The 14766-nt window shown below is 35.1% G+C and overlaps 1 protein-coding gene across 1 annotated transcript in view; it reads left to right on the top strand.

Moving 5' to 3' along the window:
- Nucleotides 1-14766, top strand: part of IQCM (IQ motif containing M) — a 363785-nt gene that overhangs the window by 85980 nt on the left and 263039 nt on the right. The window contains exons 6-7 of the mRNA XM_059066097.2: nt 10391-10501; nt 11096-11115. Of these exons, the coding sequence (XP_058922080.1) occupies nt 10391-10501; nt 11096-11115 (131 nt within the window). The remainder of the gene's footprint in view (nt 1-10390; nt 10502-11095; nt 11116-14766) is intronic.

The raw sequence follows: 14766 nt of genomic DNA, 5'->3' as shown, positions 1-14766 counted from the left end.
GCATAAGGTATATAATATTTTTAATTTTCTATATAATGTAAAAAACTTCATAGGCAAAATTTTTGTTATCGAAAAATAATCCAATGTATGTATATATTGTAATTTTCTTAACGAATCTCCCATTACTGGACGTTTATCTTATTTCCAATTTTATTATTGTATTGGGGATCCCAAAGACCACCCCCAGGCTTAGTGATTTGCTAGGAGGACTCATGGGACTCAGTATATAGCCTTATCAACAGCTAAGTTTTATTATAGTGAAAGGATACAAAGCAAAATCAGCAAGGGAAAAGGCACATGGGATGAAGTCCAGAGGAAACCAGGAGCCAGCTTCCAAGAGTCCTCTTCCAATGGAGTCACATGGATACACTTAATTCCTCCAGCAATGAGTCATGACATGTGTAAAGGGTTGTAACTGGGGAAACTCATTAGAGGTTCAGCACCCAGGGTTTTTACTGGGACATGGTTACATAGGCGCCCTCTGCTTAGCATGTACCAACATTCCAGATTTCCAGAAGGAAAGCAGGTATTCTGCATAAACCATATTTTTTGCGCAGTTCAGGCATAGTGAGATACCCTTATCTTTTAGGGAAAGTTTTACATCAGTGGGTAAGGAACTGTTTACCTGCCAAGTACTTAGATGCCAGCTGAGGATCAACCTTGCAAGCATCTTTTTCTAAGAATAGCAGTCTCAAGTTTGTTATGCTAACTCTTTTTCTGCACAATTATTATAAATGCTATAATAAGCATCTTTGTTAATAAATCTTTTGGCATATTCCAGATCATTTTCTTATGAAAGATTCCTAGAAATTGATATTACATCAAAAAATATGAGCTTTAAAAGACTTCTCTTACTGATAAATTACTTTCCCAGAAGTCTTTTCAAATTTTCACTTTCACCAAGCATGTATGAGTGTGGGCACCAGGAACCTTGACTAAAATAGGTAAGATCCATATGGCCCAAACAGCAATTCATCATAAACCTGAAATAATTAATTTTAAAAAATTTAGAGTTTTATTAGAGGAAAGAAAGACTAATCGTTGCTTCCATTTGTTGGGGGCAGGGACATTAAGAGCACTCCCATTAAATTATCACCCAAAATGCACTTTTCTCCTGGACCTCTGTCTCTTTTTGCCTAGAGATCTATGACATCATTGTCATCTGTAAAACACACACCATCCAATTCATTTTAACGTTCATTTGCTTAAAACAATTAGCACATATTCTGTACCAGGCATTGCAGTTGTGTGGAGGATAAAACAGTGCACTGGGCCTGCCTTTTCTCCTTAATCTTGTTCATTTTTTTTTTTACATAATTTTTGCTTACTTTTACCTAAAATTTTATGGCCTATTTTAAATGTTTTTCCTAAAATTGTAATTAGTTGTAATAAATTGCAGAAAACTTGGAAAATACAGAGCACTCACAAAAAATGACAGTCCATTGGTATTCCACCACCCAGAGATACTCACTGTTAAATTCTGGTGTATTTGCTAGAATCTATTTTCCAGGTGTATTTTTTCCCTTAGTTAAACAACAGAGCTCTGTAAGAACCCTCAGAGGGTGTTCCTATGATATAAAGAGGAACTTTGTGAAGGGCATGCCCTGACTCAGGTGATTCAGTTTGAACTTTTGAGAGGAGAAAAGTCATTATTTAAGTTCTCTGAACCTGAAAATAGCCATTATATTGTTCTGTTATTCTTATATTGTTTACTGAGTCTCTAGGTACATGTTCCAAGTGTTTAGCCATTGTAAGTGCGTGACAGAACAACATTGGTTATTGGTTATAGAGCAAGATTCCATTTGAAAGAACATTTCATTTGAACTGTGAGTGAATTCAAATGTATACCCTAGGAAACAAATTGTTTGGTTCCTGAGAAAGTAGAATAAAGCAGAAAAGAAACTATGAGGTAAAGCCTGGGAGGACCAAGCTTTACATCAGAGCTACAGCATCCACCTACTGCAAGTGATCCTACTAGAATTGCATGCTGGTATGGCAAGAACTGCTGGTACTCTCACAGCATGATTTCTAAATTCTTTTATCCTTGAATTTGATTCCTATCTTGGTCTTGAGGTGAGTGTTTGTTTATTTACTTAAACAAAAACATTTTTCTGAGCATATTTTCAGGGCACTGGTATATTTGAAAATGATTTGTTTCCTGGCCTTTATACATTGAAAACAATTTTGTTATGAAATTTCTGTTTCACACCTTTTCTTTTTCCATGGTGGTATTCTGTTATTTATGGGTTCTTTTACTGTTTCACAGAAGAAATTTGGAAGGAACCTGAGTTTTGCTCCTTTGAGATTTTTTTCTTTCTAAATATATATGAAATTTTCTTTATTCTTATAATTTAAATGTTCTTTATTCCTTTAATTTTGCAGAATGTACTTGCATACAAATCCTTTTTAATTAACTTTTCCTAAAACACAATAAGCCCCAATACTCAGAAGATGCAAATCTTTTTTTCAGCTCAGGAAATTATTATTTAGTAGTGTATTTTTTTCATTCCTGATTGTTCTGTTTTCATCTTTGGTAAAGTGTATGATCCCTTACATGGATATTTATCTTTTGTCCTCTTTAATCTGTAATCTTCTCTCTCATAATTTTCGCCTTTGGACACTTTTCTTCTGCACTCTAGGAGTGCTTGCCAAATCCAGTCATTTGATATTCTGTACTGTCTTCTACTCCCCCACTAACTCTGAAGTACATTTTTGGTTTCCTTATATTTCTTGCCTTTTTAAAAACACTATTTCCATTTTTGTTTGCCTTACAAATATTATTTTTTAAAGTCTTAGTTTATTTTTTCCTTGTTGCTTTTGACCTCTTTTTAAAATTGAAATATAGTTGATTTATAACATTATATCAGTTTCAATATTTTACTACATTTAAAGTTCTTGTAAAATATTGGCTATATTTTTTTGTGCTGTACAATATATCCTTGTAGCCTGTTTATTTTACACATAGTAGTTTATACCTCTTACTCCCCTACCCCTATCCTGGCCCTCCCCACTTCCCTCTCCCCACTGGTAACCACTAGTTTACTGTCTATATCTGTGAGTCTGTTTCTGTTTTGTTATACTAATTCATTTGTTTTATTTTTTAGGTATCACATATAAGTGATAATTTGACATATTTGTCTTCCTCTGTCTGACTTATTTCACTAAGCATAATACCCTCTAGTTCCATCCACATTGTTGCAAAATGTCAGAATTTCATCCTTTTATATGGATGAGTAATATTCCATTGTATATATATACACCACATCTTCTTTATTCATTCATATGTTGATGGACACTTAGGTTGCTTCCGTATCCTGGCTATTGTAAATAATGCTGCTATGAATATTGGGATGCATGTATCTTTTCAAATTACTGTTTTCATTTTCTTCAGATATATTTTCTCACATGATATACAAAAATAAACTCAATGGATTAAAGATTTAAATGTAACACTGGAAACCATAAAACTCATAGAAGAAAACATAGGCAGACCACTCCTTGATATAAATCTTAGCAATATTTTTTTGGTGGGGGGGCACCTGTCTCCTAAGTCAAAGGAAACTAAAGAAATAAACAAATGGGACCTAATTAAACTTAAAAGCTTTTGCACAGCAAAGGAAACCATGGACAAATAAAAAAGACAACCTAATGAATGGGAGAAAATGTTTGCAGATGATATGACTGATAAGGGGTTAATATCCAAAATATATAAACAGCTCATACAACTCAATATAAAAAAACCCCCAAACAACCAGGTTAAAAATGGACAGAGGACCTGAATAAACATTTTTCCAAAGAAGGTATACAGATGGCCAACAGGCCCATGAAAACATACTCAACATTGCTAATCATCAGAGACATGCAAATCAAAATCACAATGAGATATTGCCTCACACCTGTTAGAATGACTATCATCAAAAAGTCTACAAATAACAATGTTGGTGAGGATGTTGAGAAAAGGGAACCCTTGTACACTGTGGTGGGAATATAAATTGGTGCAGCCACTATGGAAACAGTATGGAGGTTCCTCAAAAAACTAGAAATAGAACTACCACATGACTGAGCATTTCTACTCCTTGGTGTATATCCAATTGGTGTATAAAACACAAATTCGAAAAGATACATGCACCCCCATGTTTTGGCCTCTGTTTTGAAGAGTTGGCTTGCTACAATCTAGTGAGAATGCCAACACTTTTCTAAAATTTTCTTCTGAGTCTAGTAGAATACTTTACTAGATTTTCAGAATTGCAAACTGCATTAGTTTCCCATGGCTCCTCTAAGAATTTACCAAAACTTGCTAGCTTAAACCAATACATATTTATTCTCTTATAGTTCTAGAGGCTAGAAATTCAAAATTAATTTCACTGGACTAAGTTGTCAAGAGTCTGGACTCAGAGTTTTGGGACTCTAGGGAAGAATCTGTTTCTTTGCCTTTTCTAGCTTCTGAAGGCTGCTTGCATTTCTTGGCTCATGACCTGTTTCTCAAATCACTCCAGTTTCTTGCTTCTGTCATCACATTTCCTTCTCGCCTTTTAGTCACATCTCCCCTTTGTAAGGACACTTGCATGTAGGATCCATCAGGATAATCTTCCCCTCTCAGGATTCTTAATTTAATCATACCTGCGAAGTCCCTCTTATCCTATAAGCTAACATTTACAGGTTCTAGGGATGAGGATGTGATATCTTTGGGGCCATTGTTCAGTCTACTGTAGGGAACTTTCCCCTTGTATCACAGTCACATGGGCTTCAAATTCAGAATGACCTGGGTTCACACAACCCCTTAGCAATTGTGTGAACTTGGGCAAGTGACTTAATTAGTTTTCTTCGCTGTTAAACTAGGATAAGCTCAGCACTGACCTCATAGGGTTACTTTGCCGATTAGATCAAGTAATGTATGTTAAGTGTTTAGCAAACTAGGTCCTCACTAAATGTTAACTAGCATTGTCATGATTAATGTAGACCCCAATGTGTTTACTCTGCCCTGAATAAGGAGAAACAGATCTATGCAAAGTGAGTGATTTCACAAATAGGAAACATGGTGGATTTTTCTCAGCTCCACTCCATGTTCACTTGGTTGTGTTGGTCACCTTTTCTTGTTCTATAGTTGATGAGCAGGTGTCAATGCCCACTTCTCTGCTCAATTCCTGGTAACTGCAGACATCTGTCTGGAATAGGTTGGCTCTGCCAAGGTGGGGCCTTTCCTATTCCACCCCTGTGTTCTTTATTATTTTTAGCTGTTCAGCACATGAGAATTATAATCTCCATTATACATTGTTATCAAGACCTGCCTGTCCCACCCTCTGCACAGAGCTCTTTCCTTGAAATAGGACTCTATTAAATTCTACCACCAGGATTACTTCATTCCTAGTTGTTTTCTTGGAGCTGTAGTGTCCAAGTGGATCATGATAGATGGGGGTATGGAAAGGGAAATGGTTTTTCAATAGCAGTACCCACATTTTATTTTATTTTTTGTATTAATTTTTATTGGAGTATAGTTGTTTTACAATGTTGTGTTAGTTTCTACTGTACAGCAAAATGAATCAGCTATACATATACATATATCCCCTCTTTTTTGGATTTCCTTCCCATTTAGCTCATCACAGATCATTGAGTAGAGTTCCCTGTGCTATACAGTATGTTTTCATTAGTTATTTATTTTATACATAGTATCAATAGTGTATATGTGTCAATACCAATCTCCTAATTCTCCCCATCACCTGCCCTTCCCCCTTGGTATCCATACATTTGTTCTCTACATCTGTGTCTCTATTTCTGCTTTGCAAATAAGATCATCTACACCATTTTTCTAGATTCCACATATATGCATTAATATACAATATTTATTTTTCTCTTTCTGAATTACTTCAGTCTGTGTGAGAGTCTCTAGGTCCATCCACATCTCTATAAATGACTCAATTTCATTCCTTTTCATGGCTGAGTAATATTCCATTGTATATATGTACCACATCTTCTTTATCCATTCCTCTGTTAATGGACATTTAGGTTGTTTCCATGTACTGGCTATTGTAAATAGTGAGCAGCACCCACATTTTAGAGAAATGGTTTTTGTTCTGTTTGTTTTTTTCTTAGGTGGTATTAAGCTTCTTTCTAATGGCTTTCAGATGGGCTAGGGGTTTATTATTATGTAAAGATCTCTGATTGCTTTCCTCAGTTCACTTCCATCATCCTAATTAATGGAAATTTTTTCTCAACTGCAGATAGGTGAATGGTTAAATTTAATTTTTTTTTGACCTTGACATTTTCAGATTTTTTTTGATTGTTATAGTATTTTCTTGAGGCTATAAAAGGGGCTGCCTCACAGTCGAAGGTAACAAGCCATATTGAAGCAGAAATCATGATTCTTTTTGAACATTTTTTATTTACTATGAGCTTAGAAGTATCTGCCAAACTTGTTTAAATACTTGGCAATTCAGAAAGATATTATGCAACAGTGATACTTCTGTTCTATTATATCCTAATCATGATGAAGTTCTCATATATTTTTCTAACTCACATTAAGCTTATCCTGCATCTTAGTATTGCCTCTGTATCTACAAACAACTGTTTCCATTTGATAGCCAAAAAAAGAAAGACTAAAGCTATGTTTTATTTGCTGTCTCTCAGTACACATATAAAAGTGTTAAGTAGAACCTAGTACAAAAGGAGTTACTCATATTTCTTAGATGTTTTGTAACATATGATTTGGGAGCCATGAATACTAACTGGTATTCAGTAGATATAAATACATTAGTTTGTTGGATTATTTTTATTGAATCCTTTTGAAGCAGTTCATTATAACCAAAAGAAGGTAAGTTTAAGTAATTTTAGAATACATATCGTTCATTTTTGACTATAAATTAACAATATGAATTGATTTAGTTGGACATTTCAGTCATTGATTCTAAAATCTGAACTAATACAAGAGATGGAATTCAGCTGCCCAAGCAAGCTTCTGGGGTTTGATTATTCAACTGATTAAGATGCTATTTGTCAACTCTAGTTTACCACCCCTTTTAATTATATAGATAATCAAACTAAGAACTGCTAATTCTGTCTCCTATTAATTGATTGTAATTACCTACAGATTAAAACTGCATGTGCAATTAACTCAAAGAATTAATTGATAGAAGGGAATTGATAAAAGGGAAACAGAACGAGCTTGGCATAAGAGAGGCTCTAGGGACAACAGGACTGATGAAACTAGTGGTGTCTTGGGCTCTGTCAAGTCCTCGTAAAGATACACTGCACTTGCCTCTGGACTTCTCTGGCTCTGTCAGAGGCAGTTGCATAGATTATTTCCTATGAACGTTTGGTTTCTTGGTTGACTGAAACAATATATTTGAAAAGTTTAAACTTCTATTGTCTTTGGGTTTTGTGTTGATATTCAGACAATTTGGACAAATCTATCAATTTGCAATATGGAGGAAATGCTTGTCACTACAAGGATCACAGAAAAGTGGTGAATGTTTTAACTAGCTAGAGATCCTTCCTTCCTCCCTCTTTTCCCTCGTTTCTTTCCTCATTTTCTTGGCAGTATCACCAGATACAATCTTACCAGTTTTCTGTGACTCATCTAAATAATTTGTTTCTAAAGTAATTATGCTTATTAGATTTTGAAAATCCCTCTCATCTGTGTAAATAATTGGCTCATTGTTAACTGCATAAATTTGAATGAAAATGGGAAATGAAATAAAAAGCCACCCCAACTCGTATGTATTTAAAAACTATTACCATTATAAACATCAAGATAAATATCAAGAGAGGGAAGATGGTCTGGTGAAAAAAATATTTGGTCCTGAAAAACAGAATTTAAAGAATTTAAAAAATCTCTTTTTAAAGACTCTTCCATTTTTTTTTAGATGTTTATATCAGTTGTTTTACATGGGGCCTTTCATTCTCAGCAGTTTCCTGAGTGACCTTTCACCCAATACCAAGTCAGTGCAGTAGCATATACTAAATGTATACTTGGGGCACAGCATTGTATTCAATATTATGGAGAATACAAAGCAAGTCAAAGACTCAAGTCTAGATAGGGAGATGAGATCTGAAGAAGACAACAAAATAACATGAACTAGTGGTATAATAAAGTTTTTCAAAGAGTCTAAATAAGTATTGAGGAAACACAAGGACACAAAGACAGCAGTATGGATATTTAACAATTTTTTTAATGTTCAAAGTTAGCTAATAACTCCTTGTTAACCTGATGGGATATTTTGGTTTCTTTCCAAATTCTCCTATTGTATTTTCCCCAGATTTGTTTAATCTCAGAGTATTTTATTCTGTCCTGCTGGCTGGTAAACTGGGAGTTCTAACAAGATTTCTTATTTTTTCACCTATCAATATACAGCCTACTCTTGCTCTCCCCCCTGCCCCCCACCCCTGCCACACACACGCACACCCTTAGATTTCAGAATCTTAATTTGTCTTTGGCATTATCTGTGAAGCTTGTTGGCTCTGTGAAGGGTTTGTGAAGATTTAGTCTGATGTATGACTTTGGTCTTCTTCAAACTATGAGCTTATAACTTTCGACTGACTTTGTGGAATAAACTGGAATCTGTTGCATGTCATCTTCTGTGCTTGGCTTCTGAGGAGGAGTCATTAGTATAGATCAGTGTGTGAATGATTACCTTGAGGATTTTAGTGGAGGCTTTACTGCTTCCTGAAGTGGAAAAGTTATAGCTATATTTTCTAGTGTGATACCTGTATACTGGAGAAAATAATGTATGGCCTTCTTATGAGTCTGTTTTGTGGGTAAACAAGATAAAATATTTGAAATGCTCTGGAATCTCTTGGAAAAATAAGTCATATAGCATTTAGTTTCATTTGGGGTTGGGCTCTTCAGTGATCAGGAAGATTCCCTTTTGCCTGTGAGATTTAACCTTGTGAGGCTAATTCTAGTTCACCAGTGTTTACATAGTAACTTTAATCACATCGCTAATGAACCAGAATCACAGAGCAATTCCAAGTAAGATATTTTCCTTGCCCTGGAAGAGTTTATACATTTAAAAAAGGAGATTGGAAAGAGATGCTCTGTTATCTAAAATAGTGAGCATGTTTATTGTAGAAGTTCATTACAGGAAGTGGGTGAAATAGGGATAGTGCTAGTAAATTGAGAAATGCTTCAAATTAGTCAAAAAACCTTCATAAGAAATGTGGGGTATACACATCTCTAATACTATTATTGCTACCCCTTTATATCCCCGTGGGTTTATGAAAGTCCCCAGTAAAGATGACGTGTATGACCTTTCCTTTGCTATCCTCTTCTCAGATACTAATCTTTTCGTATTCTCTATGATCTACCCATTATTGGCATTTGCTTCCATTAAAGATATTCATTTCTTCATATTGGGTTGTGATTGAGATACATAATTTGTTATGGTGCCTCTCCTAGAGATTTTTCCTTTTTGATAGAGGGCAAAGACTGACTGAAATTGAGGAAATATATGTAAAATTAAGATGGGGTAGGATGTGTATGTGTGTATTGATTAGGATGTCTCTGAGATAATATCACATTTTTATTATTTTATGTTACTACTCTACCTCCTTATATGTAGGACACTTAACTTATGGTCCTATAAATAAATTGAAGCAATGAAATGAGGGAATACATTCCTTCTAATTTTTCTCTAAATTTATATGAAATTAACTGGTCCATGGAGGACTCTATTAAATTAAAAGTTTCAGGAAAGAAGATATGTGTATGAATAAGTATTAGAAAGAAAATTGGAAATGTAAAAATAGTTTGATTCATTTGGATGGCAGGATTAAATTGTATTTCTGAGAAATAAGTGGACAAATAAATCTGAAATCTCCTCCTCTTCATTAAAAAATTTTGTGCAGAAATCCCACATAACTACCATGAGACAGAAGAAATATGTGGGCATATACTGGCTAACCTTTTGCTCTTCCAACCTATTTACCTTAAATACTTTCAATAATTTTATTTACTTCACAATATCAAAACTAGCACCTTCATAATAATTTTGAATTCTCTTTTGAAGTGCTTATGTAACAGGGAGAGGTTTTCTTTTGCTTTCGTAAGTGCTATTCACAAATCTGATTTTGCTTTAAGCCTCCCTTAAAAAACAAGTTAGTGTTCTTGAAGAGAAGAATCAAAACAATGAATTTATTAGTTTTCTGAAGGGCACACTGTATGTAATAAAAACTCGAGAGCTTTACTGTGTGAGGAAGCCCATTAATTGAAGCCTCTCTCTGTGCAGTGCTATCACTTCCTCATCTTGTTATGGTTAGATGAAAAGATGTGATTTTAATACAGAATAGTGGGGCCATAAAGATGATTTACTTTCCTCTTTGTAACACTAAGCAGTATGATCAGTGTGTACTTTTCCTGGTTAAATATTCTTTTAACCTGCATTGATATTTCCAACAGACAGAGCGTTCTATGATTGGAGAGGAGTAGTGTCAAAAAGTTTTTCCTGTTTGGCTCGTGACTCCAGTTGGCCTAGTTTCTCTGGATCATCATCAGTATTTCAGGATTATTGTAGTGTAAGTATTTGTAAAACCGGACATAGAGTTGCATTACCATTTTTCTAGCAAATGATTGAATTCATTTTGATATAACATGTAAGATGTTACTTTGGGCATATTTCATTCCTAAAATGATTCCCCATTGAAATTCATCTTTTTTCTGAAGCAGTGCTTTTGTTCTGTTGTCTTATTTTGTGTAAATCTTGCAGATCACCTTAACTCCTAAATATGTATATTAGTTTTTGTTTGAAGAGTGGTAATAGCCAAAGTGATCCTCACAATGGTTTGCCCTAAATGTGGTAGAGACTATTTTTGTAATGGTACCCAGACTATCAAGAAAATACAGTGGAAGCCAGTGGAGAATAAAGATGTTTGTTAGGAGTGTGGCACTAAGAGGACTTAACAGTCCAAGGACAATGTCATGACCACATACTAATGGTTTTGTGAGTGAGGGCTCTCCAAACTGGGACATGAGAATCTATGACTTGAAGGTGGAATCAGGACTTCACATTAAGTTCAGCTGCTCATCACGGCAAGTTCTGAGATTTCTCTATGTAAATACAGTAAGTCCCCTACATATGAACCTCCAAGTTGCGAACTTTCAAAGATGCGAATGTGTGTTCACACGTCCAATCACGTAAGTTAGTTCACGTGTCTGGCATACATTGTTACGTGCGTGTGTCCTGTATGAGTGGTTGTGCTTTTGTGTAGTTTACTGTATAGTACTGTGTAGAGTACAGTAGTACAGTATGTTATTTCAAGCCCAGGATGTCCAGAAGCAAGTGTAAAAGCAGCAGTATGTATTGTACTGTACTTTTCAAGGTACTGTACTATAAGATTAAAAATGTTTTCTTTATTTTTTGTGTTTTTTATGTATTATTTGTGTGAAAAGTATTATAAACTATTACAGTACAGTAGTATATAGCTAACTGTGTTAGTTGGGTACCTAGGCTGACTTTGTTGGACTTATGAACAAATTGGACTTAACAAACGTGCTCTCGGAACGTAATTTGTTCGTGTGTAGGTGACTTACTATAGTAGAAGCAACTCATGTGATTCTGAAATCTTTAGCAATGATTTCTTAAAAGAGTGCAAAATGCCATTTTATAATATTTGTGTCTCACGGTGTCTGTATAGATGTCTGGATTTTTTACATCTCCTATGTGTTCTGCTCTGTATGTGAGTGTGTCTGCCTCATTTTTCTTTTCTTTTGTCTTTTTATACCATGAATTATTTTTCTTTTCGACTTGTGATTTGTATTAGTGTTCTTGGGCTGCCATAACAAAATACCACAGTCTGGGTGGCTTAAACAACAGAGATTTATTTCTCAAAGTCCTGAAGGCTGGAAGTCCAAAATCAAGGTGCCAGTATGGCTGTTTTCTCCTGGGGCCTCTCTCTCCTTGGCTAGCAGAAAGCTGCCTCCTTGCTGTGTCCTCACATGGCCTTTCCAGTGTGTGTTTCTAGCGTCTCCCTCTCTTATAAGGATGCTGGTCATATTGGATTAGTGCCCTACCCATATGACCTCATTTAACCTAATTACCTCTCTAAGGGTCGCATCTCTAAATACAGTCACAGTGGGGCTTAAGGAGTCATATGAATTGTGGAGAGACACAGTTCAGTCCATACACCATTAGACAGCTGATAACAATTATTTTTCTTATCTACTGGATAGTTCATTATCTAGTATTTTTAAAAATCTTGAGTTTTTATATTTTTTCTGTAAACCAAAACTTTTGAATTATGTCATATTTAACTTCTGCTGCTAAATTCTTTGTGAGTAAATATACTAAAACTAAATCATTGCATCCCTGTTTTAGATAAGGACATTATACAAACATTATTAAGGAAAATTATATGAATTTAGATGAGGAAATTATATGAATATTGTTTAGTGAAATTCAAAGTCTTCGTAATCTATTTTCAGAACATAGTAATTAATTACAGAATAGACAGTTACCTCCAACTAATTGGATGTATATTGCTAATTCGTACATGTCCTTAGCAAAAGTGACACCCATAGAAGGCTGTTTTCATTTTCATTTTCCAGTAAAGGTGAATAAATGAACTACTGCTTACCCTGTTTTACACTAATAATTTAGAGATTGCTCCTAGCTGTGTGAAGAAGTACATTTAAACATATTTCTTTGGGGAATAAGTTGGGCAAGAGTAGACATGACTGTGGAGAGTTCCAGATGCAAGGCTGGGAGTGTTTACTCATTGCCCACAGGGGAATTAGGAGTACAAAGAGCTACTAACCATGGCTTTGGCATAATAGATGGTGCTTTGGGTATGTGTACCTGTCTAAAGAAATTTGGGGTGGACTAGAGTGGAGACTGGGTGAGCATTAATAGGCCTTTTGCCTCAGTCCAGTTAGAGGTTTATCTTACTCTTGCAAACCCACTATGTTGGGGGTGGAGTGTGAATGGGTAAGAGGGGATAAGATTCAAACCTGCAGATTTCTTTCCTGCAGCTCACTGCATCTTTAATTTTCACCATTGAAAGTCTAATTTATTTATTTATTTATTTATTTATGATTCCTTTTTCATTTATCCTTTAAAATAATAACAGTACTAGAAGGGATCAAATACCAAATTCTAAGTTCATCTTTTTTGCCGTTTTTTTTTATTGTGGTAAAATACACATAACATAAAATTTACCATTTTAACATTTTAGGTGTACAGTTTGGTGGCGTTAAGTACACCCACACTGCTGTGTAACTATTACCACCATCCGTCTCCAGAACCTTTTTATCTTTCCAAACTAAAACTCTGTACCCAGTAAACACTCCACTATCCTCTGGCAACAAGTATTTTACTTTTTCTTTTGTGACTGGCTCATCTCACTTATAATGTCTTCAAGGTTCATCCATGCTGTAGCATGTGTCAAAATTTTCTTTTTTAAAAAGGCTGAATAGGACTTCCCTGGTGGCGCAGTGGTTGAGAATCCGCCTGCCGATGCAGGGGACACGGGTTCATGCCCCGGTCCGGGAAGATCCCACATGCTGTGGAGCGGCTGGGCCCGTGAGCCATGGCCGCTGAGCCTGCGCGTCCGGAGCCTGTGCTCCGCAACGGGAGAGGCCACAACAGTGAGAGGCCCGCGTACCACAGAAAAAAAAAAAAAAAAAAAAATGCTGAATAATATTCTATTGAATATATATGCCGTATTTTGTTTATCCATTCATCTGTTGTTGGACACTTGGATTACTTCCACCATTTGGATATTGTGAATAATGCCACTATGAACAAGGGTGTAGAACAATTGTTTGAGCCCTTTCTTTTGCTTCTTTTGGATATATACCCAGAAGTGGAATTGCTGGACCATGTTGTATTCCTATATTTAATATTTTGAGGAATCATCATATTATTCTGCAGAGTGGTTGCACCGTTTTACATTCCTTCTAGCAATGCACAAGTGCTCCAATTTCTCCACATTTTCATCAGCACTTATTGTATTTCTGTTTTCTTAATAGCCATCCTAATCGGTGTGAAGTGTTAAGTAATCTTGATGTGAGTTTGTTCAATCAGGTCCAGAAGACAAAAATAACTAGGAAAGTTGAGAATGTAGAAAGAAGTTTGCATTGTTAAAAGAGGAAAGAAGACAGGGTGCAGAAAACCCTGTATTTGATTTTGTAGGAGGAGAGAAAAATATAACACATTTTGCTTTCAAAACACTCTCGATAGCTTAGCTACTCTTATCAAAATTTTAATTTGCTCAAATAAGAAAGTCACTGTGGATATGATTTCTTTAGGCTAAAATATCCCTTTTAAACCAGAGTTTCTGTTTTCTTTTTGAAGTATTTTGAATCCTATATGTTTTTAGTTCTAATTAAATAATACAATAATGTTATATGTCTTTAGTTTTAATGTTTCATTTCTGCAACTGCAGACTTATCAATTAGAATTGTATTTGAATTCCCAGTTATTTTAAACAGTGACATATAGCCCCCTAAAACTTCTTTACATGAAGTTAAAGATACTGCATTCCTAAGAAAAAGTTACTAATTCTACTTTTTATGATCTCTGAAGTCCTGAGACATTTATAGCCTTAATTATCTTGAAAGATAATATTTATAAAAAGTAAGTGAGCATCTGTGAATATGACCCCTTGCATAACATAAAAATGTAGTATTACATTTCAATAGTATAGGAAAGACCACCTGTCTCCAACTTTGTTGTTGCAATTTCATTTCATAACTCTTCTTTACAAGGTTTTCTAACTTTATGATAATGTATCAAGCACTCCGGAAACCCACAACCTGAAGGACTGTAGGTGTGAAAA

This window comes from Kogia breviceps, chromosome 6 (assembly GCF_026419965.1).
Source record: "Kogia breviceps isolate mKogBre1 chromosome 6, mKogBre1 haplotype 1, whole genome shotgun sequence".
Taxonomy (NCBI): domain Eukaryota; kingdom Metazoa; phylum Chordata; class Mammalia; order Artiodactyla; family Physeteridae; genus Kogia; species Kogia breviceps.
This window is presented reverse-complemented; position numbering and strand designations above follow the sequence as displayed.